The sequence below is a fragment of the Vipera ursinii genome, assembly GCF_947247035.1.
Source record: "Vipera ursinii genome assembly, chromosome: 4".
NCBI lineage: Eukaryota > Metazoa > Chordata > Lepidosauria > Squamata > Viperidae > Vipera > Vipera ursinii.
This window is the reverse complement of record NC_139514.1, coordinates 14,692,840-14,715,832: the sequence shown is the minus strand read 5'-3', so window position 1 is coordinate 14,715,832 and position 22,993 is coordinate 14,692,840. Positions and strand designations below refer to the sequence as shown.

General features: G+C 40.5%; 1 protein-coding gene across 1 annotated transcript in view; it reads right to left on the bottom strand.

Annotated features, from left to right (window-relative positions):
* The window catches only part of CNTN5 (contactin 5), a gene marked incomplete at both ends in the record, with an annotated part of 284,514 nt that overhangs the window by 145,811 nt on the left and 115,710 nt on the right, over positions 1 to 22,993 (bottom strand). Inside the window, 3 exons of the mRNA XM_083362597.1 lie at positions 822 to 951; positions 1,888 to 2,024; positions 19,114 to 19,295. Of these exons, the coding sequence (XP_083218723.1) occupies positions 822 to 951; positions 1,888 to 2,024; positions 19,114 to 19,295 (449 nt within the window). The remainder of the gene's footprint in view (positions 1 to 821; positions 952 to 1,887; positions 2,025 to 19,113; positions 19,296 to 22,993) is intronic.

The window sequence follows — 22,993 nt, the reverse complement described above, 5'->3', positions numbered from 1 at the left end:
CAACGCTCTTTACATGGGGCTGCCCTTGAGGACCACTCAGAGGCTCCAACTGGTGCAGAATGCAGCCGCGCGAGTTGTGTTGGGGGTCTCCCGATACTCCCATATTACACCTCTGCTCTGTGAACTGCATTGGCTTCTGGTTACCTTCCAGGTGAGATTCAAGATACTGGTAATGACCTACAAAGCCCTACATGGCATGGGTCCGGAATACCTTAGGGAGCACCTGCGGCCGGCATCAACTTCCCTCTGCCCAGTGCGCTCCCACAGAGAGGGCCTCCTTAGGGTGCCACCGGTCGGAGAATGCCGTCTGGTGGCTCCCAGGGGGAGGGCGTTCTCTGTGGGTGCGCCTGACCTTTGGAACCGTTTACCGGTTGAGCTCCGGATGGCTCCCGACCTTCGCTCCTTCCGACGTGATGGAGCCGGCCTGGTCTGATGGGTTTGGGTTTTAATTATTGTTTTAATATAATTTATTTTTACATTTGGGCACTAAGGTTTAATTTGTTTTTAATTTTGTATTTTGGTTATTTTGGTATTTATGGCCCTGTTCACCGCCCTGAGTCCTTCGGGAGAAGGGCGGTATACAAATTAAATTAAATAAATTAAATAAATAAACTGTTGCAAGAAAGATTGTGAGGTGGGACAAAACTCACTTAACAACTGTCTTGCTTAGCAACAGAAATTTTGGGCTCAATTGTGGTCGTAAATTGAGGACTACCAGTATAACAAGATGGACACCTTCATTTCATTCTTTTGGAGTTCTGAATCAACACTGTATTCTTAGCAAATGAATGGAAAAAAGAATAACAGCCTTAAATACAAACCTAAAATCTTCAATTCAGCACCAGCATAGATGGCTCCATGCTTGTTTTCTGCTACACACTGATACATTCCAGCATCAGACTGATTAACACTGTGGATCATCAGTACACCGTTAACCATCTCAATTCTGCTCTGTAATGGAATAGAAACATAATTCTACAAAAGCAAAGAAAATCAGGAAAATTTAGTGGTGTCTCAGTTTTAGCTCAAGTAATGATTGCCTAGAGGGAATGACATATTTGTGTGCTTAACACGTATTAAAAGTGCTTGCTGAGTGCCATGTTGACAGTTTCTCCACTGTTTTATCTTTTTGCTTTGTGATAATGTTAAGATGTTTTGGGTGCTTAAAACTGCATATGATTAATGTTGGCTAGGATTATCCTTGCTCATGTTTAAAAATGAGACTTTGGTGAAATCTCACTGTTCTGATCCTTTATTGCTATCAGCAATTATTTAGAGCTACTAACACACTAATCTTGAGAAAATGAATAGAACTGTCTAGTTAGTGAGCCAAACCAAGCATAGACTATTATGATAGTTTACTGAGGATTTGATTTTTCTTTAGTTTGTCCTGTTTGTCATCACTGTCCAGAACTGCAAAGACAGCAACATTGTCAAGCAGACTATAATATATAGCCAACATGATGCATAATGTTTTGGTGTCACAAGTATCAGAACTGGAACAGATTTAACTCACTATTTGAGAATGAGCAACTCCTGCTGAAGAATCCCTACCGAGTGACAATAAAAATATTAAATTTTATTCTTTGCTGGAAGAGCACTCATCTGAGCTAAGAAAACAAGCCTTTGATAGTGTTCCATCTTACTAGAAAATAAATGACATACAGTAGAATTTTAGGGTATGATCGTTTTTCTTCAGCAAAGCTGGTGCTACATATGTGCCTTTTCATTTGATATGGCACACCATTTTGAGGGAAGAGAGAAAACCATCCTTGAGATGTCATTATTATGAAAAGGGAGTTGAAGTCCAGAAGTCTTAAAGTTGTCAGGTTTGGAGAGCCCTGTCCTAAGACAATCTGAAAGCAAATAAAACTATAGCATACTTACCTCTGGCTGTAGAGTATTCCCATTTTTGAGCCAGCGATAAGTTGGCCTTGGCTTTCCAGAGGCTCTACATTCCCACCGGAGTTGATCCCCACTGTCTAACTGGGTATCGTTCAGCCTCTCTGTCCAGTGTGGATATGCTGCCAACAATAACAACAATGACAGAAGATCCCAGTGATTAATATTGTGGAACTTTTCACTGATACCTTGGCATTTTGTTGTGTGGACTTCAACTCACTATGGATGGCTGGGGAATTCTGGGAGTTGAAGTCCATGCATCTTCAAGCTGGTAAGGTTGAGAAACACTGCTTTAAACTAATTAGGTGATCAAATATGACTAATTTAAGGTGATCAAATGTTACTGGTGATAAGGACTTTTGCACATTTTTCCAGCAATGGGTCAGACACAAGCTGATCAGTCAGAAGTGGCTGAACTAAATGAAGTAACAAAGTGAATCTCAAAATATCCTGGCATGATGGGGATGGTGTTGATTAAATGTCTTTGGGTGGTAACATCATTATTGCAAGCCAGGGCCAGGAGAGCAAAGATATCATCACTACATGCGTTATATGGATGTTGTTAACTGTGATATGGATTTCAAGCCAAAAATAGCATATTCCATGCTGCTTCAACTGTGTAAAGCAAAAAAAAAAAAAAAAGCCCCCATTTTGTCATGCTGCCTCTGCACATTGAGAGCCCTGCTGGATTTGGAAGGAATGGGAAACTTCAAAATAAGGCATGAGAACAATTGCACCTATTGGCAAATATTATGATGAACTAAATTTAGTTCAGTTAGTGGCTGCAGGTAAATTTGCTAACTCAAGTAACACCAGCTGCCTGCAATTAGTGCAGGTTCGAGTCCCACCAGGCTCAAGGTTGACTCAGCCTTCCATCCTTCCGAGGTAGGTAAAATGAGGACCCAGATTGTTGGGGGCAATAAGCTGACTTTGTAATAATGCCGCTTGGGGGTGTATGAAAGCCCTAATAAGCAGGCATATACATAGAATGAAGGCTACTGCTAAGCTTGTAAGCCGCCCTGAGTCTTCGGAGAAGGGCGGGATATAAATGGAATTAAAATAAAAAAAAATGGGGATAAAGTGGAACTTTTAAAAGAGAACAATCAGGAAATATGCCAGTACTTAGATACAAAGATCATTGACTGTCAACTCTATCCAAGACAAATTATTGCATTATTTGGTACCTAACATCTGGTTTCTCCTTTAGGATGTTCTCATTTAATCATGATATGAACATTTATACTTCAAGGTTAAGGTAAGCCTAACTGCTCTAAGAAGTTTAGATGGAGTGAAGGTGAAATTTAGCAGTTCACTTTGCTTTTACACATAGTTTTTTTTTTTTAACAAAGCTACGTTTCGCATGAATCTTTGTCAAAGGAAATCACTTCTTCAAAGGTTTGCAGGTTCTTTTTTCTCTTTGATTTGTTATCTCTTCCTTCCTTATCCATTGCCATTTTTTGAGATTGAGATTCAATTCTACAGTAAAAAAACGAAAAGGATGCAGACATCAAAGTGATCTGTGTAAGATCACCATTCTGACATAAAACTTGGCGTCTTCATTAGGAACTGACATTACACTTCTATCATTTATATAGTTTGGCCTCATTTGTAATAGACAGACAGAAACTCCATTAAACGAAAGGGTGAATGAATGAGAGTACTTTTACAGATTTTTTTCTTTCTCATTCTGAATATTCTGCATCAACCTGCTTTATGCTTTGACCAAACCTTTAATTCAATAGGATGAATCAATTTGTAGTCATGTTGTCAGGGGTATCTTTATATTACAGACTGTAACCACATTGGATGTGTTCAACTGTAAAATTAAATTATGTTTTAACATTGTGAGACTTACTATGAAAAGAAAATTTGGTTCCTCCTAAATTTCTCCATTCTGTTTCCTCCTTTGTCTTCTGACATACAGTAGAAACAAGACTGTCAAACATTTCCACTTACGTTTTAGATAAAATGAAATGTATTGTGTAGCATAATCAAAACTCTAAATGTATCAGTAAATACATTTAGAAAAAAAGAAGCCAGTTTTGGTATAATTTAGTCTGAAGTAATTTTACAGCAATCATAGTTACAAATAACATGTTTGTCCATTTAGTGAAATAGCAAAGAACTAGGATTATACATTACACTAAGTTTTAAAGAAGTTGGTCTAATATGGCTTATGATTTAGAATATTGTGTGCACCCAGTTAATGATGTGTGGTTAAAAATGATGACTTAATATGACATGTAACTGCCCAAAGTTAACTTGTGCTGAGAGGTAAATAATAATAATAATAATAATAATAATAATAATAATAATAATAATAATAATAATAATAATAATAATAATAATAATAATAATAATAATTTAATTGAGAACAAATGGCCAGAATTGAGAAGACAACCACAGGCAGAAAGTGCCTCCTCTGCAAAGAAGTTGAAGAAACAGTGGAGCACAAGGTGAGCTGCTGCAATAAGATCACACAGACTGACTACAAGCAGCGGCACGACAAACTAGCAGCAATGGAGCATTGGAAGATCTGCGAGAAATATCATTTGGCTGAAAGCAAGAAGTGGTGGAACCATAAAAAAGAGAAAGACATGGAAAATGAAGAAGCTAAATTGCTTTGGGTCTTTAGAATTCAAACAGACAATCACCTGCCACATAACACCCCAGACTTAACAATTATAAATAAAAAAAGACCAAAAAAAATATCTGACTAGTGGATGTGGCAGTACCTGGAGACAGTATAAGAGAAAGAACTGGAGTAGATCACAAAATACAAAATAGTGCAAATAGAAATAGAATGACTGTGATAGAAGCAAGGGAAAAATAGTCCCAATAGTAATAGGTGCCTTGGGTGCAATCCTAAAACAATTGGACCACCACTCGAACACCAGGGACATTGACAAAATCACCAGCAGTCAATTGCAAAAGGCAGCCTTACTCAGAACAGCTTACATCCTGAGACAATACCTTGAACACCATAAAAACACCTACATCTGCTTATTCCAGATTATTGGAAAGGCCTCGATAGGTAGACAAAAATGTCAAATCCAGTCTGGACATCTGACTATGTGACAAATCATCACCATAATAATTTAATAATATGTTCTCAGTGGAGCAGTAATTTATCCACAATGGAAAGAAGAACTTTTCAGTACTGAATACCTAACTGAAGAAAGATACAAAGCATATGAGTCTGGAAATGTCTTGGCTCATTACTGCATCACTAAATAATGATTTAGAATGATCAAACCAATCTAGTTGTACAACTGAATGTTTTTGTGTTATATATGTAAACAGTTCAATAATACTTCATCGACAAAGTATATAAACTAAGAAGCCGTCTGACAGGAAAACACGCTGGAACTTTGACAGCTGTCAAAGTTCCCCGCACAGCGCAGGCGCCACCACTGACAGCTCGCGGCTGTCAAACTCCGGACCATGAGGAAGCCTGAGCTGTCAAAGCGTCCACCGCACAGCGCAGGCGCAACCACTGACAGCTCGCGGCTGTCAAAACACCAACCATGCGGAAGCCGGAGCTGTCAAGAGAAAACGGCGCGGATTGGTCCCTGCTTGACACGGCGCCAAAATAAACACCTCTGATTGGTCCGCGCTTCCAGCTGCCGGCTATAAAAGCCGGACAAGTTATTCTATGTTCGCCTTGCTCTTAATAAACCTGTAGTTAACTAGCCTGTCGTCCTGAGTGGTCCTTAGGCTACTTCACTGGCGCCGAAGGTGGGATCGCTCCGGAGCTGAAGTCACGGCCGAGGAAGAAAGTTCCCGGCAAGAGCTGTCACGGAAGTTTTAACTTCCATCGGAGCAACCCAGGACCGGACGACATGGCAAACTTCGGCCGTGTGAGGGAATTTGATACCCGCCATCCCGAGAGATGGCAATCACACCTCGGCCAGGTCGAGGGATTCCTCCTCGTCAGTAAAATCACTGACGACAGAGCAAAGGCCGCCGCTCTGCTGTACATCAGCGGACCTCCAGTGTACGATGCAGCCGTCGGGTTGTTCAGCCCGGTGCCCTTCACAGAAGTCTCCTACGCGGACCTGGTGGACCAGCTGAACAAGTACTACATGCCGGCTCGTTCAGAACTGTACTGGCGGGTGCAATTCGCCCAAAAGAAGCAACGGCCGGACGAGCCCGCCAACGAGTTCATCGCCGGGGTCAGACACGCCGCACGGAACTGCTGTTTCCCCGACCTGGAAGACCGCATCAGAGACCAGGTGGTGATCGGTCTGAGGGACGAGAGGCTACAGAAGAAACTAACTTCCAAACCCGACATGAGCCTGGCAGAGCTGACCAGAGAGATCATGGCTTACGAGCACAGCCACAAGAAGAAGCCGGCAAACACGACCCCAGAGAGCCCCGCGACCGTCTATCAAGAAAGCGCAACCTTCAGCGACAGCGGAGAGTCGGTGGATTTCACAGATGGAGAAGCCCTGCAGCGCAGAATGGAGCGCCGGCAACCGAGGAGAGGCGACCCGTCGGACCGCCGTAGGTCCAGGAACCCCCCTCCGCCGCCACCGCGTTACGAGCAACAAGCCGCCTGTGCCAGCTGCGGGGGCAATCATGCCCGAGGAAGCTTCCGCTTTAGAAACGCGAAATGCCACAATTGCGGGAAGACTGGCCACATCAAGCCGGTGTGCCGCAGCAAGGGCCGGGACAACATCAATGATGGGGAGGCAAATTCCCCAGGTAGGCCGGCTGCCCAGGCCAGCAGAGAAAACCCACCAGGGCCCCTGGTAGAGACAATTGACAGGGTAAACAGCATAAGCTCCAAGGTTAAGATCTGGGTCAAAATTCAGGGGGTGCCCTGCCACATGGAAGTGGACTCAGGGTCAGCAGTCTCCTTAATTTCGCTAACAACATACCAGGAGATCTGTCAGCAAGGCCAAGAACAAATTCCCTTGAGACAAACCCAGGTACACCTAGCTGATTTCCAGAAAACCCCCATTCCTCTGGAAGGGAGAGCTAAGGTCGTAGTGCAGTACAAGGGGTTCAAGGGTCCCTTAGAGGTTTTAGTTACGCCGGGGAACCGTACCAACTTGATAGGGCTAAACTGGTTCGGCCCGCTAGGTATCGCCTTAATGGGGGTAAATACCATCCAAGCACCCAGCCTGGAAGCCGTTTGCGACAAGTATGCAGACGTCTTCGATGGCACTTTAGGGAAATATACCGGTCCCCCCATTTCCTTGCAGCTAAACCCAGCAATCCAACCAATTAAAATAAGAGCTAGGAGGGTACCCTTTGCCCTTAAAGAAAAAATTGAAAACGAACTAGATCGCCTCATAGGACTTGGGGTGCTTGAGCCAACAGAGGGGGGAACCTGGGAGACCCCTATTGTCACCCCAATCAAACCTAATGGTGAGGTGAGAGTGTGCGCAGACTATAAGGCGACAATCAACCTAGCCCTCAGCCCCCATGCTTACCCGGTGCCAGCGGTAAGGGACGTATTTGCTTCCATCCGCTCTGGCGCCATTTTCGCCAAACTTGATCTCACGCAGGCGTATTTGCAACTGCCTGTCACTGACGACACCGCGGAAGCTCAGACTATTGTCACCCACCGCGGTGCCTTTAAAGTAAAAAGGCTCCAATTCGGCATATCGGCAGCCCCGGGTATCTTCCAGGGTATCATGGAGAAGACCCTGAAAGGAATACCCGGGGTCTGCCCCTATTTCGACGATGTTCTCATCGCCGGGGAAAACGAAGCTAGTTTAGCTGACAGGCTGTCAGCTGTGCTGAGCCGACTCAGAGAAGCCGGCCTCAAACTTAAGCGTGAAAAGTGCTCTATTGGAGTCACATCTACAGAATTCCTAGGGTACAAAATTGATAGCCAGGGCATTCACCCCACCACAGAAAAACTAAAGGCTATTCAAACCGCACCCAGCCCTAGGAATAAGCAAGAGCTTCAATCCTTTTTAGGACTATTAAACTTTTACCATGCCTTCATCCCCCATAAAGCCACTATTGCGGAGCCTCTGCATAGGCTCCTGGACAAGGGCACAGCTTGGTCCTGGACCAAGGAACATGAAAATAGTTTCCAATCATTAAAAAAGATTATTTGTCACAGCTCAACTATTACCCTTTTCAGAGAAGACACCCCAATATGCATCGCTTGTGATGCCTCTCCCTATGGAATCGGGGCTGTGTTAAGTCACTTATTCAAGGACGGTACACAACGACCCATAGCATTCTATTCACGCACTCTGACCAAAGCTGAAAGAAACTACGCACAAATAGATAGGGAAGCCCTAGCGATAGTAGCAGGGGTCAAAAAATTTCACGACTACTTGTATGGAAGACCATTTACTATAATTACGGATCACAAACCCCTGCTAGGCATATTCACCTGGAATAAAACTACTCCACAAATTCTCTCTCCGAGAATATTACGATGGTCAACATTCTTAGCAGCCTATTCCTATCAACTAATACATAAGCCAGGTAAAGAATTGGGACACGCTGACTGCCTCAGCAGACTACCCATGCAAAACATAGACTCAGACCCAGCCCCGGCCGGTCAGATTTTAGCAATCTCCCAACTTCCAGAATGCCCCTTGACTGCAAACATTATAGCCAGTAATTCAGCTAAAGATAAAATACTTACCAGAGTCCTCAAATGGGCCACAACAGGGTGGCCAGCTCAAAACCCACAACCCCAATTCCAACCATATTTTAACAGAAAAAATGAGATCACAACACATAGAGGATGCCTTCTGTGGGGAAATAGGGTCATCATACCAGAGAAAAACATAGACCAAACATTACACATTTTACATGAAGGACACCCAGGCATTGTAAAGATGAAGGCGATGGCTAGAAGTTATGTGTGGTGGCCAGGCATAGATAAACAAATAGAAAAGTATGTGGGTGGGTGTTATACCTGTCAAGCGACCAGGAACGAGCCACCCCAAGCGCCAATCCATAAATGGGAAACTACAAGGAACCCTTGGTCACGTATACATATAGATTTTGCAGGACCTATCCAGGGCCAAAGTTTCTTAATTGTAGTGGACAGCCATTCTAAATGGCTGGAAGTCACTCCCCTTAGAAAAACAACGTCCGAAGCTACTATTCAAGCCTTACGAAAAATATTCGCTACACACGGCCTTCCAGACACCATAGTTTCAGACAACGGACCTCAATTCACCTCTCGTGAATTTCAGATGTTCGCTTTGAAGAATTGTATTAGGCTGGTCACGTCGGCGCCATTCCACCCATCGTCGAACGGGATGGCTGAGATTATGGTACGGTCCACAAAAGAAGCTTTGAAAAAATTCGTTAAAGGGAACTGGCAGAGGCGTCTCAGCCAGTTCCTCTTGTCGCAACACACAACTCCTTGCACAACAACGGGCAAATCACCGGCTGAATTAAGATGGGGGAGGCGGCTAATAACAAGACTCGACAGACTGCACCCTGACACATGTCCAGAACAAAAAGAGCACCCCCACCCCACCCGCACACTCAACCCTGGTCAATTGATCTGGGCACGGTCATACACAGATAAAAACAAGTGGGTCCAAGGGACAGTAATAAAACCAACGGGGCCCATCTCATACCTTATAGCCACACAAGCACATGGCAACATACGCCGCCATATTGACCAGCTCAGACCCAGACAACCACCACACAATTCTGAGCAACCAGACAATACCGAGATACAACCCCCACCGGAAATGCTGCCTATCCCAAACCAGGAAGAGGAACAGCAAAACGAACAACCAGAACCAGACCAGCCTCCACCCCTTCGCCGCTCAAACAGGAATCGAAGACCACCCACCTACCTAAAAGACTATCAGTGGGCAGGTTCAAACGTCCAAGAGGGAAGAAACGCGCCAGGGGAGGGGTAAGGGGTGTGTTATATATGTAAACAGTTCAATAATACTTCATCGACAAAGTATATAAACTAAGAAGCCGTCTGACAGGAAAACACGCGGGAACTTTGACAGCTGTCAAAGTTCCCCGCACAGCGCAGGCGCCACCACTGACAGCTCGCGGCTGTCAAACTCCGGACCATGAGGAAGCCTGAGCTGTCAAAGCGTCCACCGCACAGCGCAGGCGCAACCACTGACAGCTCGCGGCTGACAAAACACCAACCATGCGGAAGCCGGAGCTGTCAAGAGAAAACGGCGCGGATTGGTCCCTGCTTGACACGGTGCCAAAATAAACACCTCTGATTGGTCCGCGCTTCCAGCTGCCGGCTATAAAAGCCGGACAAGTTATTCTATGTTCGCCTTGCTCTTAATAAACCTGTAGTTAACTAGCCTGTCGTCCTGAGTGGTCCTTAGGCTACTTCAGTTTTTATCTTCTGTAGAAATCTCCTACTATAAGGCTAACTCCAAACCCTATTTATCTCATAAGCCTGTAGCATTGACAGCTGCTGGTGCAAGTTACAGGACAAATGTATGTTATTGATACTAGCTGCCAAGAAAAAAAACTTTTTCAAATTAATAAGGCTTAACTCATTAATCCAAATTGCTGAAGAGTGTTTAAATCTCTTTTATGTGACATTGAAGTCTAACAGGTTCAGAGGCCTGAATATCATGGAGTGCCAAATAAGATATTTGGCAATTTAAGTTGGTAATTGAGAACCAACACAGCAAAGGATCTGTTTTGGATTGAATGAGATCACTGTGCACTTTAATAACTCTTATTACACTGAACTGACTTTAAAAATGAATCACATAAGCTATTTGGTATTTGGCCAGTTTCAATTAGAGTTTAAATAACTTCAAGAAAAGCATTCTTATTCTGAGCAGCTGGCATAACAAATATAATAGACTCACCCAGATGGGAATAATGCTTGTTGAACTATGGGATGTTTATATGAACTGGTTTGCACTGGTTTGTCCAGCAAAGATTGAGTAGTTTTTGAGAACATATCGATCAGTTTCAAAACCTTGCTTCAAAAAATCTATCATGAATTGGGTTTGTCTAGTTTAACGAAAAGAAGAACAAGGAATGATATGATAGCAGTGTTCCAATATCTAAGGAACTGCCACAAAGAAGACGGGGTTAATCTATTTTCCAAAGCACCAGAAGTCAGGACAAGAAACAATGGATGAAACTAATCAAGGAGTGAACCAAGAACTAAGATTTTTTTTCCTGATAGTTAGAACAATTAATCAGTGGAACAACCTGCCTCCAGAAGTTGTGAATGCTCCAACAGTGGAAGTTTTAAAGAAGAGTTTGGAAAACCATCTGTCTGAAATGGTAAAGGGTTTCCTGCTTGAACAGGGGGTTGGACTAGAAGACCTCCAAGGTCTCTTCCAAGTTTGTTATTCTGTTGTGAATCTAATATATTAGCAGATGATTCAGCTGTCATAAGACACACTTTTTTTCTGCTACCAAAGATCAACCTCTGATTACATCAATTAAAATGCCTGAAAGTAGAAAGCAAAATCTCATCCTTAAGTTACACATGTACATTATAATAGCCACCATTCAACTATTTTGTGGGAGTCACAAAGAAAATGAAAGAGAAAGAATGTGTGTGTGTGTGTGTGTGTGTGTGCTAACAGAGCAGGATGGGCTGTATGATGCCTTAGTTATAGGCAGTGCTTTTTTTCTCATAGAACTCACCGGAACAGAGTGACACCTGACACCTTTTTTAGACAGATTTTCCAAGTTTTAAAAGTAACTTTTGAAAATTTGATGTTTGGTCCACATGGACTTGAATTGCCCTGTCGAGTGTAGCAGGTCAGTGGCAAAATCTTTAAAACGGTGCATGTGGGCTGCTTGTGTGTCGAGTCAGATCCAGGCGTACTTCGTCCGGCTGCTCAACTTGGGGCACTGCTCGGCTTGTGATTGGTCATGTGGTCATGTGTTGAGTGCTTACTGTGGGCATCAACCATTATGTTTTGTTAAACAACTGATGTGTGTGGGTGTGTGTACAGTGATTGACTACGTGCGAAAGGTAAATAAAAGATTAACAAGATGTGAATTCCAGCATCTTTTTTCTTACGAAAAAAGCACTGGTTCCAGGCATTTAAAGTCTTAAAACTGAGGAGAGAAAATGAATATAATTATTTACCTTCCTAATTATTGTTGCCTTTGGCATAATTACATGAAACCTGGAACTTTTAATTAAATCTGATGAAAAAATGTAACAGTAATAAAAAGTACAAAAATGGGTTGGATTCCATATAAATCATTCTTAAACTAGATTGGCCAGTTGAGAGGAAGCTAAAAAGGGAAAAAGAGAAGGAAAGAAAGAAGAGAGGAAGGAAGGAAGGAAGGAAGGAAGGAAGGAAGGAAGAAAGAAAGAAAGAAAGAAAGAAAGAAAGAAAGAAAGAAAGAAAGAAAGAAAGAAAGAAAGAAAGAAAGAAAGAACTGTGTGTTCAAGGAGAAGACATGGGGCCATCTGCAAGATCTTCACAGTTAGATGGTGAGAGGATAAGTGGAAAGCAAATGAATATTATAAATAATTTGTTATGCTCAACAATAATAATAATAGTCAAATATTAACAAAACAAAAAAACCACAGTAGAGAAATTGTTAATATAAGTATAGTAAATTGCAAGCATTAAATAACTTTCTTGCTATATGAAAGGCTACTCAAGCAAAGATTCTGTCTGAAAAAAAACACATTATTCACAATTTAAGACAAAGCTAAACTTAATAAGACTAATCATACTAGTCAATTATTCACTTTAATTAAATCTATTTGAGAACATTAAGCCAGTCCTAATAAAACATTCAAAACAAAACCTGTGTTTTCTTGGCACAGGTTTACTAAAACCTGTTCGAAAGAATTCAAGGGTACCATCTTAAAATGGGTTTTGTAGTGGCAATTTTTTGGGATCATTAATGGTCTCGGAGTATGGATTTTGAGGAGCCCTATGTGGAGATTGGATTAACCCTTGAGGATTAGCAGAGTTTAGGATCCTGAGTCATGTTCTGCTCAAGCATTTTATCAAGGTATTCCTGTCACCCATTTGATTCCGGTTTTGATTAATAGTTTAGATAATTTCAATATGTTTTCTCTTTGCTTTTTATTGTTAATACAGTAGCCATGTCATTCATGCAGATATGGATAATTTAGAACTTAATCTGCATGCTTAAGCTGATAACCATCCAGAAGTCTGGCATGAACTTAATTTAGGCCCTGTGCCCTGCCCAGTTAAATGAATTCTCAATCATTGCTAAATCAGTAGAAAATTTACCAGCATGAGATTTGTGTTCCCCAGTTCTGATCCTTATTCTCCCATTATTATCTCTATTCCAAGTCCCTTAATATCCTCAAAAGTACTGGGTGACAAAGCTTAATAGATATTATACACATTGAGACTGCCCTTAGTTGATGTTGGAATCAAAGAGAAGATCTACTTTAACATCAGAACAGCTAAGGATGGTTTGAACCTATGTGACTCATAGGCTGGAGGCAAGAATAAGCAAAGTTATGGCAATAAGGTTGAAAAAAGAAACATTTTTTTCTTCTGTTTTAAGGGCCATATGGGAAAAGCCTCTAAAATATTTTCTGGAAACATTCATCTAAAATATTCAGGCTTAGAATAACACAGAATAACAGAGATGGAAGGGGCCGTGGAGGTCTACTAGTCCAACCTGTTGCTTGAGCAGGAGACTCTGTATCTGGCATGTCAGACTGCCGGCCCACAGGCCAGATGCATCAAACTGAAACCGTGCCCACCTCATTGTCGATAATTGGGGAAAAGTCATGATATGTCACATGACATCATGTGAAGTCACGGGTTTGACGTGCCTGCTCTATACCATTTCAGACAAATGGTTGTCCAACCAGTTGTGAGTGTTGGAGCACTCACAACTTCTGAAGACAAGCTTTTCCTCTGGTTAGTCATTCTCACCATTAGGAAATTTCTCCTTAGTTCTAGGTTGCTTCTTTCCTTGATTAATTTTCATCCATTGTTTTTTGTCTTGCCTTCTTGTGTTTTAAAAAATAGGTTGACCCGCCTCATCTTTTTGGCAAATACTGGAATACTGCTATCATGCCCCCCCATCCTTCTTTTCATTAGACTAGACATACCCAATTCCTGCAACTGTTCTTCCTAAGTTTTAGCCTCCAGCCCCCTAATCATCCTAATTGCCCTTCTCTGCATTCGTTCCAGTGTCTCAACTTCTTTTTAATATTATGACCAAAACAGGCATTCAGACATTCAGTTAGATTATTTAAAAGTCACTAATATGGCCACAACTGAGCAGAGTCTAGATAAGGGAGGGGAGGGGAGACAAATCACTGTTGAAGGCCTAGCAACATCCAACAGGAAGTCATTTTTACCATTAGTAGGGAGGCATGTCATGCCAAGTGGGTGAGACAGATGCAATGATCATTCCAAATTATCAGCTGTATCAAGCAATCCCAATACATCTGGTTTTTTGCATTAGCTATGATGGGGAATCAAATTAACCTGTGATTACATAAAAGCAGACAGGGCTGCCTCTGTGCATTCGAGGCATTGCCAAGAGCATCTCCAGTGAGCTGGATCAAATCCAGCTGACAAACTGAGCATGACTGAGGAAGATGGAAGAGCTAGTAGTGAAGGATGAATGCAAATCAGAGAATTTCTCCCGGTGCCAGCTGTAATCCACAAACCCAGTTTGAAGCTATCCAAAGGGTAAAGGGGTGGTTGTTTATTTACAAACCAGTGACCCTAAGGTATGAAGAAACTATAATGCCCATGGCAGGCTGTTAACTAAGTTTTATCTGAAAACCAAAAAGAAGGAGATACAGCTGCATGGAAAGGAAGGAGAGATAGAAAGGAAGAGAGAGGAGGAAGCAAAGAAAAGGAGACGATTGAAGAAAGAAAGAAAGAAAGAAAGAAAGAAAGAAAGAAAGAAAGAAAGAAAGAAAGAAAGAGAAAGAAGGAAGGAAGGAAAGCTCAAAGCATTGGTCAATAGCGCTACCACACACCACAGAAGAGTCACAATATATTTTTTGAGATCAATAAAACCTCAATTTTTCTGAGGCAAACTTGGTAACACTTCATGAAGTGTGTTACTTCTATTTTCCTCAAGCTGAAAATCTATTTCCAAAAATTGATTTATGAGGATCCTGCCTGAAAAAATACTGTGTTTCTACAAATTGTATGCAGAAAGTAGTAAAAAATGAATTTTACTATTCAAGATCATGATTTATCAGGGATTTGATACTAATAAACCCATACACTAGGAAAATATGCTTCCTGAAGGACTGCTGGGGAGAATATTCTAGGCATTTGATAGAGAAAACTACTCGGATCCATTCAGAGTTAGATTCTAGCTGGGCAGTGGACTCTTGACCAATAATCTGAGAAGAGTTTTCCAATGAGTCTCCAGGAAGCAGATAGGGGGTTTCTATAAGTCTTTCTGTATCCTTGCCCCTCTAGCTAGCTCAGGGTGGTCTGCTCTTGGTTTCTTTCTTGAATGAGGGAGCAGTCCTCCTTACTTTGAAAGAGATAGCAGTACAGTCCCCCCTCAAAAAGCCACTTCTGAACCCAGCAATGCTAAATAACATTTCAACTGAAACTCCAAAAGGAGTTAGTTTATCTGATTTTTTTTTTCATTTCAGTAATTTGATAACATCATTGTTTGAATGTGTGTGTGGATTCTTGGTGCTCTCTGACCATGACTGTTTTCCTACAGGCGTCCCATGAAATGTCTGCAAGAAAAGAACCAAGCTTACAGAGCACCAAGGAGACCTCATTTCAAATTACAAATATCCTCCTTTATCAGTATCACTGATTGTGCTTTTTGTGACCTCTGATGGGATCAGAACAAGGGTACTATGCCTTTCCTATTCCTACTGTATTCCTTGGTGGCTTTGATTTCAAGCACTGTATCCTTCTAAGACATCTGAGAATGGGTGCCCACTTCTGAATTGAGAGAAACGTTTCATACTGTATATTAATCTCATTTGCACTACAGAAATCTGCACTATATGGGGTTGTCTTTAAAACTCTCTAGAAGCTTCATCTAATCCAGAATCAAATGAGTACATAGGGGCATATCTTATTTTGCCCTGCCCATATGACACCAGCACTTTGCAAGGTACACTATTGGATTGTTAAATGAAATTCAAGGGACAGTTTGACACCTATAAAGCACTTCAAGGATTGAAGTCTGGATATCTATGGAACTGCCTTTCTCTAATAGTTCTTACTCAAGCCTGTAAAATCTATTAGGTTTGGCATGTTATGAATCCTATCAGTGAAACAACATCATCTTGAGGGACATCAAACACACAGCTTCTTTGCCTACATCCCTGACATCCTCTGCAATCTGCATAGTTCTGACTCTATTGAGGTTCCATAAGGACATGAAGATTTGGCTTTTTCAACAGGTCCTGATTTGCAATTCCAAAGCACTTGAAGGCAGGACAAGAAGCAATGGATGAAAATTAACCAAGGAGAGAACCAACCTAGTACTAAGGAGAAATTTCCTGACAGTTAGAACAAATAATCAGTGGAACAACCTGCCTCCAAAAGTTGTGAGTGCTCCAACACTGGAGGTTTTTAAGAAGCAATTGGACAAACATTTGTTTGAAATGGTATAGGGCTTCCTGCCTGAGCAGTGGTTGGACTAGAAGACGTCCAAGTTCCCTTCCAACTTTGTTATTCTGTTATTGATGTATATTGCATATTGTTTCCCTGAAGTGGGAGGTTTGTGTTTTTCATAAACATATGTATATTGTTGTTTCTGCTTATATCTATTTTAATTTTTAAAATCTTTGTATGCTGTCTAAATTTGACGATTGATGTGGCTAATAAATTGATTAAATAAATAAAATACTGAGAGAACATTGCACATGGAACATGATACTAACTGTTTTTACAGATCTTTTTAAAATATATGATTAAAAATAACCTGACAGAGCAACATGCAACCCTTCTAATGAAAAAAGTAAGACTGATAAGATTTATAGTAATCCATATGTCCCTAATATAATATTAGGTCTTCTTTTATCAGACTGATAAAATGAAATGTAAATGAGGGATGACATGGGTGCATAAAGCTGGAACATTTCCATTAAACCACTGAGGGAATTCATCTGGAGCTTTGGAAGAGGAACTATTACATGATCATGAAACACAGCTCTATTACTTCTCATCATCCAACACCGAGGGAGCAACAAGTATATTTGAATATTGTCTAAATTTGAACAAACTAAAATTAAATTGTGACAAGATGGACAAGATGGAATTGGACCTGGGAACTGAGGTTCTGCCTGTTTTTTAAGAGCAGGCAAGACTATACATTGAGAATGTTTCTTGATCCTCAGTTATCACTGAACAGACAGGTCGAGGCTGTGGTACAGAATATCTTTGCACAGTTATGCCTAGTGTACCATTTTCAATCCTTTCTAAATTTAGATTTGGTGACGACAATCTATACTATTGTTGTATCCCATCCTGGCTACTGCCACACATTCTATGTGATCTATTCTTGAAAAAGTGTAACAAAGACAAAATGCAGAATAAAATCTAGTTTGATGTAGTTGATAAGGCACCAGCCAGAAACCAAGAGACCACGAACTCTAGTTCTGTTTTAGGCAAAAAATTATTTGGGTGACCTTGGGCCAGTCACTTTCAACTCTAGAGAGAAGCAATAGCAAGCCACTTTTGGCAAGAAAACTGCAGGGACTCATATGCACAATCACAGGAGTCAGCCCAGTAGTTTTATGGACTACTGACTTGAAGCCCTCCACTCTCCCGAGGTTGCTAATTGATACAGGATACAAAGATCATATGTTGACTAAAATGTCTGCACTAGTTGCCAGGCTCGGTTCAAAGTAGGGAAGCTATTTTTTTTAAGCAGGGAATAAAGTCCCCAGTGGGTGAGCTACCATTCTATTATTTTAGTAAGTTTTAATGTGATATATTGTATTGCTTGATTATGGTTTTCTCGTCCTTTTCCTTTGTATACTGCCCAGAATCACCTGATCTGAATAAGATATTCATATAAATGCTTCTTTCTTTCTTTCTTTCTTTCTTTCTTTCTTTCTTTCTTTCTTTCTTTCTTTCTTTCTTCCTTCCTTCCTTCCTTCCTTCCTTCCTTCCTTCCTTCCTTCTTTCTTTCTTTCTTTCTTTCTTTCTTTCTTTCTTTCTTTCTTTCTTTCTTTCTTTCTTATCTATCTGTCAGGGACGAGGTGCACAGTGACTTAATGATGCTGGAACTACTGGCCAGAAAAGGGTTGCACTCTGCTAGTTCAGGTCCATGAGATGGAATGAGCTCCCCTTGCTCTTTCCCTAGCTCCTGCTGATCCAGCATTCAAAAGCATGCAGGATTGCAAGCAGATAAATGGGTACCACTTTGGTGGGAAAAATCTAGCTGCGTTCACATGTCTGTGGAGAGCAGAAGCCAGCGCTAGACCTGAGATGTATGACAATGCAGTAAGAGGCGAGACTGGCTGAGGAGCCCAGAAGAGCCAGCAACCTGAATGCCGCTAGTCAGCTGGTGTTAGCTAGTTCCCCTTCTGTGTTTCACCAAGGATAGGGATGCAAGTGCCGAACAGAATGAATTAGTAATTAAGGCTGACAGGACTGCACTGTGTCTAGCATACGCAGAATACCCTGACATTGTATGCCATACACTAAAAGAATGAACAAATGAATATCTATCTATCTATCTATCTATCTATCTATCTATCTATCTATCTATCTATCTATCTATCTTATAACATAACCATCTTTTCTATTATGGACTCTTTTGATCATTTAGATGTATAGGAAGGCTCATTTTGATCTTTATTAGCATATCTTCTCCTTCACTCTTGTCCAGCATTTAGCATTTCATTATGCTTTTAGTAGTATACCTTTTATACGTTTAATCTTTAGCTTCATGTTTTACATTTCTGTTAATTAGCTTGAGGCTTGTAAGTAACACCAGCTGCCTGCAATTAGTGCAGGTTCGCATCCCACCAGGCTCAAGGTTGACTCAGCCTTCCATCCTTCCAAAATAGGTAAAATGAGGACCCAGATTGTTGGGGGCAATTAAGCTGACTTTGTAATAATGCTGCTTGGGGGTGTGTGAAAGCCCTAATAAGCAGGCATATACATAGAATGAAGGCTACTGCTAAGCTTGTAAGCCGCCCTGAGTCTTCGGAGAAGGGCGGGATATAAATGGAATTTTAAAAAAAAATGTCAGAGGTCCATGTCTGAATGTTCACAATGAAGCATTCAGGTGAGTTAACACTTGGTAAGAGAGTGATGCTGCTATGTGCAAGAGATTAACTATAAAACTTACTGTATACTTGCAACTGTCCTCGGAAGACATTCCTTCCCCGGGAGTTTTCAGCTTTGCATTCATATGTCCCTGCATCTTCCAGCTGCACGTTCGGGATTTCAAGCACTGCTTGGGACTTCCGCAGGCGGGCTTTGCTCGGATTGGGGCCATTAACTTTCCTCCACGAGATTGTCGGAACTGGGCTGAAATATTTAGCGAAGGCACGATTAGCTCTTCCTTGCCGTTAAGAATATAGATCCTGTTACCTGCTAATTTAAGCACTTAATCGTCTAAGCAGCAATAAAGTGTAATCACAATTAAAGCTCGGAAACTGCTTAATATATTTCACTTTCAGCTGAGAATATTTAACTAGTGTTGCTGCTGTCCTGGACATTTCCTGCTTTCTGAAAATTAAGTCTTTCCCAGTGATTAAATCATAGAATTGGAAGAAAGATATTGTGTTGAAGAGAAAACACGATTGGACAGAAGTAACAACTGATGCGAACTTTCCACTGGATAACTAGATTGATTTCTCAATAGGGATTAATGATTAATGATTCTGGAAGATGTCAGACTGGCTGAAATGTTGAGTTGAGACACTTGGCTGCAGCACAGGGGCTATTTATTCCATAAATGAATATCACTACAGCAAATGTTTTGTGCGCATTGGCTTGCTCCATGAAAATTACTAAGAGAGTAAAAGAGAAAAACTCCTTCCAGTCACAGTGCTTTCATCCTGCCTTCGTTCCACCTTTTTGCAACTACTTCTATTTAGCAATGGAATTCTCCCTCATGCTTTCAACTTTAGCAGTGGGACTGAAATAGATGCACCAATTCAGATCTCCACTCTTTCCTCTCTTCTCTGCACAAGCTACTGTAGAAACATGGATTTAACTGGTAGCCCAGCCAGTTTCAAACTGCAGTTGGCCCTTCTATATGTGAAAGGAGGATTACTATTTTCAAATCAGTGGCATGAAAAGTGGGGATACAGCCATGTGGAGCTGGAAACATTGCCTTAAACCAAACTAATGCTTGCAGAATGGTTTCACAAATTTTATCCACCCTTTCTTCCTACACACACACAGTGTCTCTTTATTACTAGCATGTAAAGGAGATGACCTTGGCAGGATTATGGAAGATTTATTATTAGAGTGACAAAGAGTAACTTCTGTCCCATCTGCTGTGTTAGTTGCATTATGGCATTTTGTGAGATGATTATTTGTACATCCATTTGTTGTTGATGTTGCAACAACACTGCAGTAAGGTATTTAGTGTTGTGCCCTGAGGATCTAAGACCATTTCCTGTAACAAAGGTGAGATCTTCAGCTTTTCTTAAAACATAATAAGAAAGTTTTCAAAATTGATGTCAGGCCCATTAGATAGACTACTGGACCAAGAAATCAACTCCACAGAAAAGCTAAAGTTTTAATGAGCTTGTCTATAATAACAGAATCTTGCAAGTCTGATTGTGCTGTACCTCCTCTGTGAATTAGGGAGACATTTATCTGAGCTACTTATGAATACTAGCTGTCTATTGCACACTTAGAATATTTTTACCTCTCATTACCCTAATAACAGATCTTCCATATCTCCATCAAGGCTATCATCCTTCTGTCTACACTCTCTCTCCTAAATAGTTCATTTCATTTAAAACAAAAGAGACGTAAAACCCCTTTCCACACCAAGTGTCAAGAAGTGGGTTTATTTCCAAGGAGATGCCCAATAGGACTACTTATTTATCTTAAATTGAGTGAGTTCTTTATTTGTCACTAATTGTTAAATTAGTGACATGATTGTTAAATGAATCTGGAGTCTCCATTGACTTTGCTTGTCAGAAGGTTGCGAAAGGTGATCACATGACCCCTGGACACTGTGACCGTCATAAATATGAGTCAGTTGCCAAGCATTTGAATTTTGATCAAGTGACCATGGGGACATTGTAATGGTTTTAAGTGTGAAAAATGGTCACAAATCACTTTTTTCAGTGATGTTGTAATTTCAAATGGTCACTACATGAACTGTTGTAAGTTGAGGACTACCTGTACATCTTTCCCCCTCGACCATTACAATCCAAGACATTTCTGAGTTGTTTCCCACAGGCACATTCCTTCTGCGGGTTCTCCCGCCTCTTATCTGACCATTTCTAATCTGTGTTTTTTCCTCCTGTCTCCCAAGGCCATTCCCACATATTATGACAAAGACAGCAGAGGAAGAATCCTGATAAATTATACATATGATTATCAGAATATGGGCAGGTAGATGCATGCATTACTTTACTGATGTACAGTAGATAGTAGTGTGCTAATCAACTAGTTTGAATATTCACTACAGTGGAAAGTGGGATATATAATAAATTAAATAAACGGACAAATTCTCAGCCAAAAACTGCAGGCTGGATGATACCAGTCAATATTTCTTAGGCTATTCTGCATGAACAGGGTTGTTTTTTTTATAGGAAAGGAGGTTATTTTTTTTCCTTGTAATTTTCTTTCAAAAGTCATCTCTACTAGACCTCCTAGACTTTCAGATTGTAATATAAATCACATTATCAAATAATTCAGTAGTACTGGTATGGATTTCTCCTTCAAATAAATCTACATGATTGTTTTATCTATTGCAAGAACATGTTACTTTATACTTAAAAAGCCTTCTCATGGCAGTTTCTGGCAATTGCTTCAGAAATCCTCTATAGAATGAAAAAAGATCAGATTCCTTTGAAACAGGAGAAAAAACATTCTGAGACCCTACCCCACATATCCCAATATTTTCAGAAAACAATACAGAAATTCCTGGCACACTAAATTATGAAAGGATGAGGTAGAAAATGTTTGCTTGAATCATCAGTTAGGGAAACAAGGCTACACAAACACAAGGAATCTGATTATATATAAGATTATTTCTATTTTTTAGTTGAAGGATCTTTTTAACGCAATTGATGAGTTACAAAAGTTTCTACTGAATTTAATGCAGCAAACTTTAAAAAGATTTAACTAGAATTTTTTTGTTTTAATTGTATGTCACATAAACTTTACTGCTATTAATTATATCTGGAAATGCTGGAATTTTAAAATACCATTGTCTGGGCCATTAGCAGGTCTCTTTCAAAATTTTATTTCCCCCCTTTCTGATGAGGCAACAAGCCAATAAGCCAAACTGATGAGTAAAAAGTCAATTTTTCAAGGAATGTAAAATATTTCGGCTGTAAAGTTTTAATGATTTCAAAGGAAACTGCTCCCAAATAGCCAATCACAATTCAAAACTAAATTTGACTGCTGGTTATTACTATCTTATTTAAAGTTCTCTTCTACAGCTGTGCCAGCATTATTCTCACTCTGGTGGGCATTGTTATTAAATGCACAAAATTTGGTTGGAAATGCCGCCTTGGCTGGAAAATTAATTTTTGTTATGATTGCATTTGTGAATGATCACTAACTAAAGTTGTCAGTAAACCATACAGCTGTGGCAGCATTACTCTCACCCTGGCATGCTAACATACAAAGATATTGGTTGTAAATGCATGCTTTTGTTGGGAAATTATTTTTTATTACTGTCCTACTGATGGGTGGTTGGTAAAGGAGATAGTTGCTAAACAAGGAATGGGTGTACATATTCCAGTGGCTATTTTCTGCTGTTATTGGCCAATCTCCAACTTTGATCTTCCTGGGTTATTGTCCAGAGTAAAGAATGGTTGTATGGATGATCTCATGGAGAACTGGGAATTAGCTACATTTAATTATTATTATTTATTTATTACATTTATTATTGCATTAATTAATTTATGGTTGATTAACTTTAGGGTTCATTTTTAATTCCGATTTTTTAAAAAATTATTCTGAAGCAAAGTCATCTGCCTGAAGCACTTGATGAATACAAAGATTAAATATAATTTAATATAAATTAA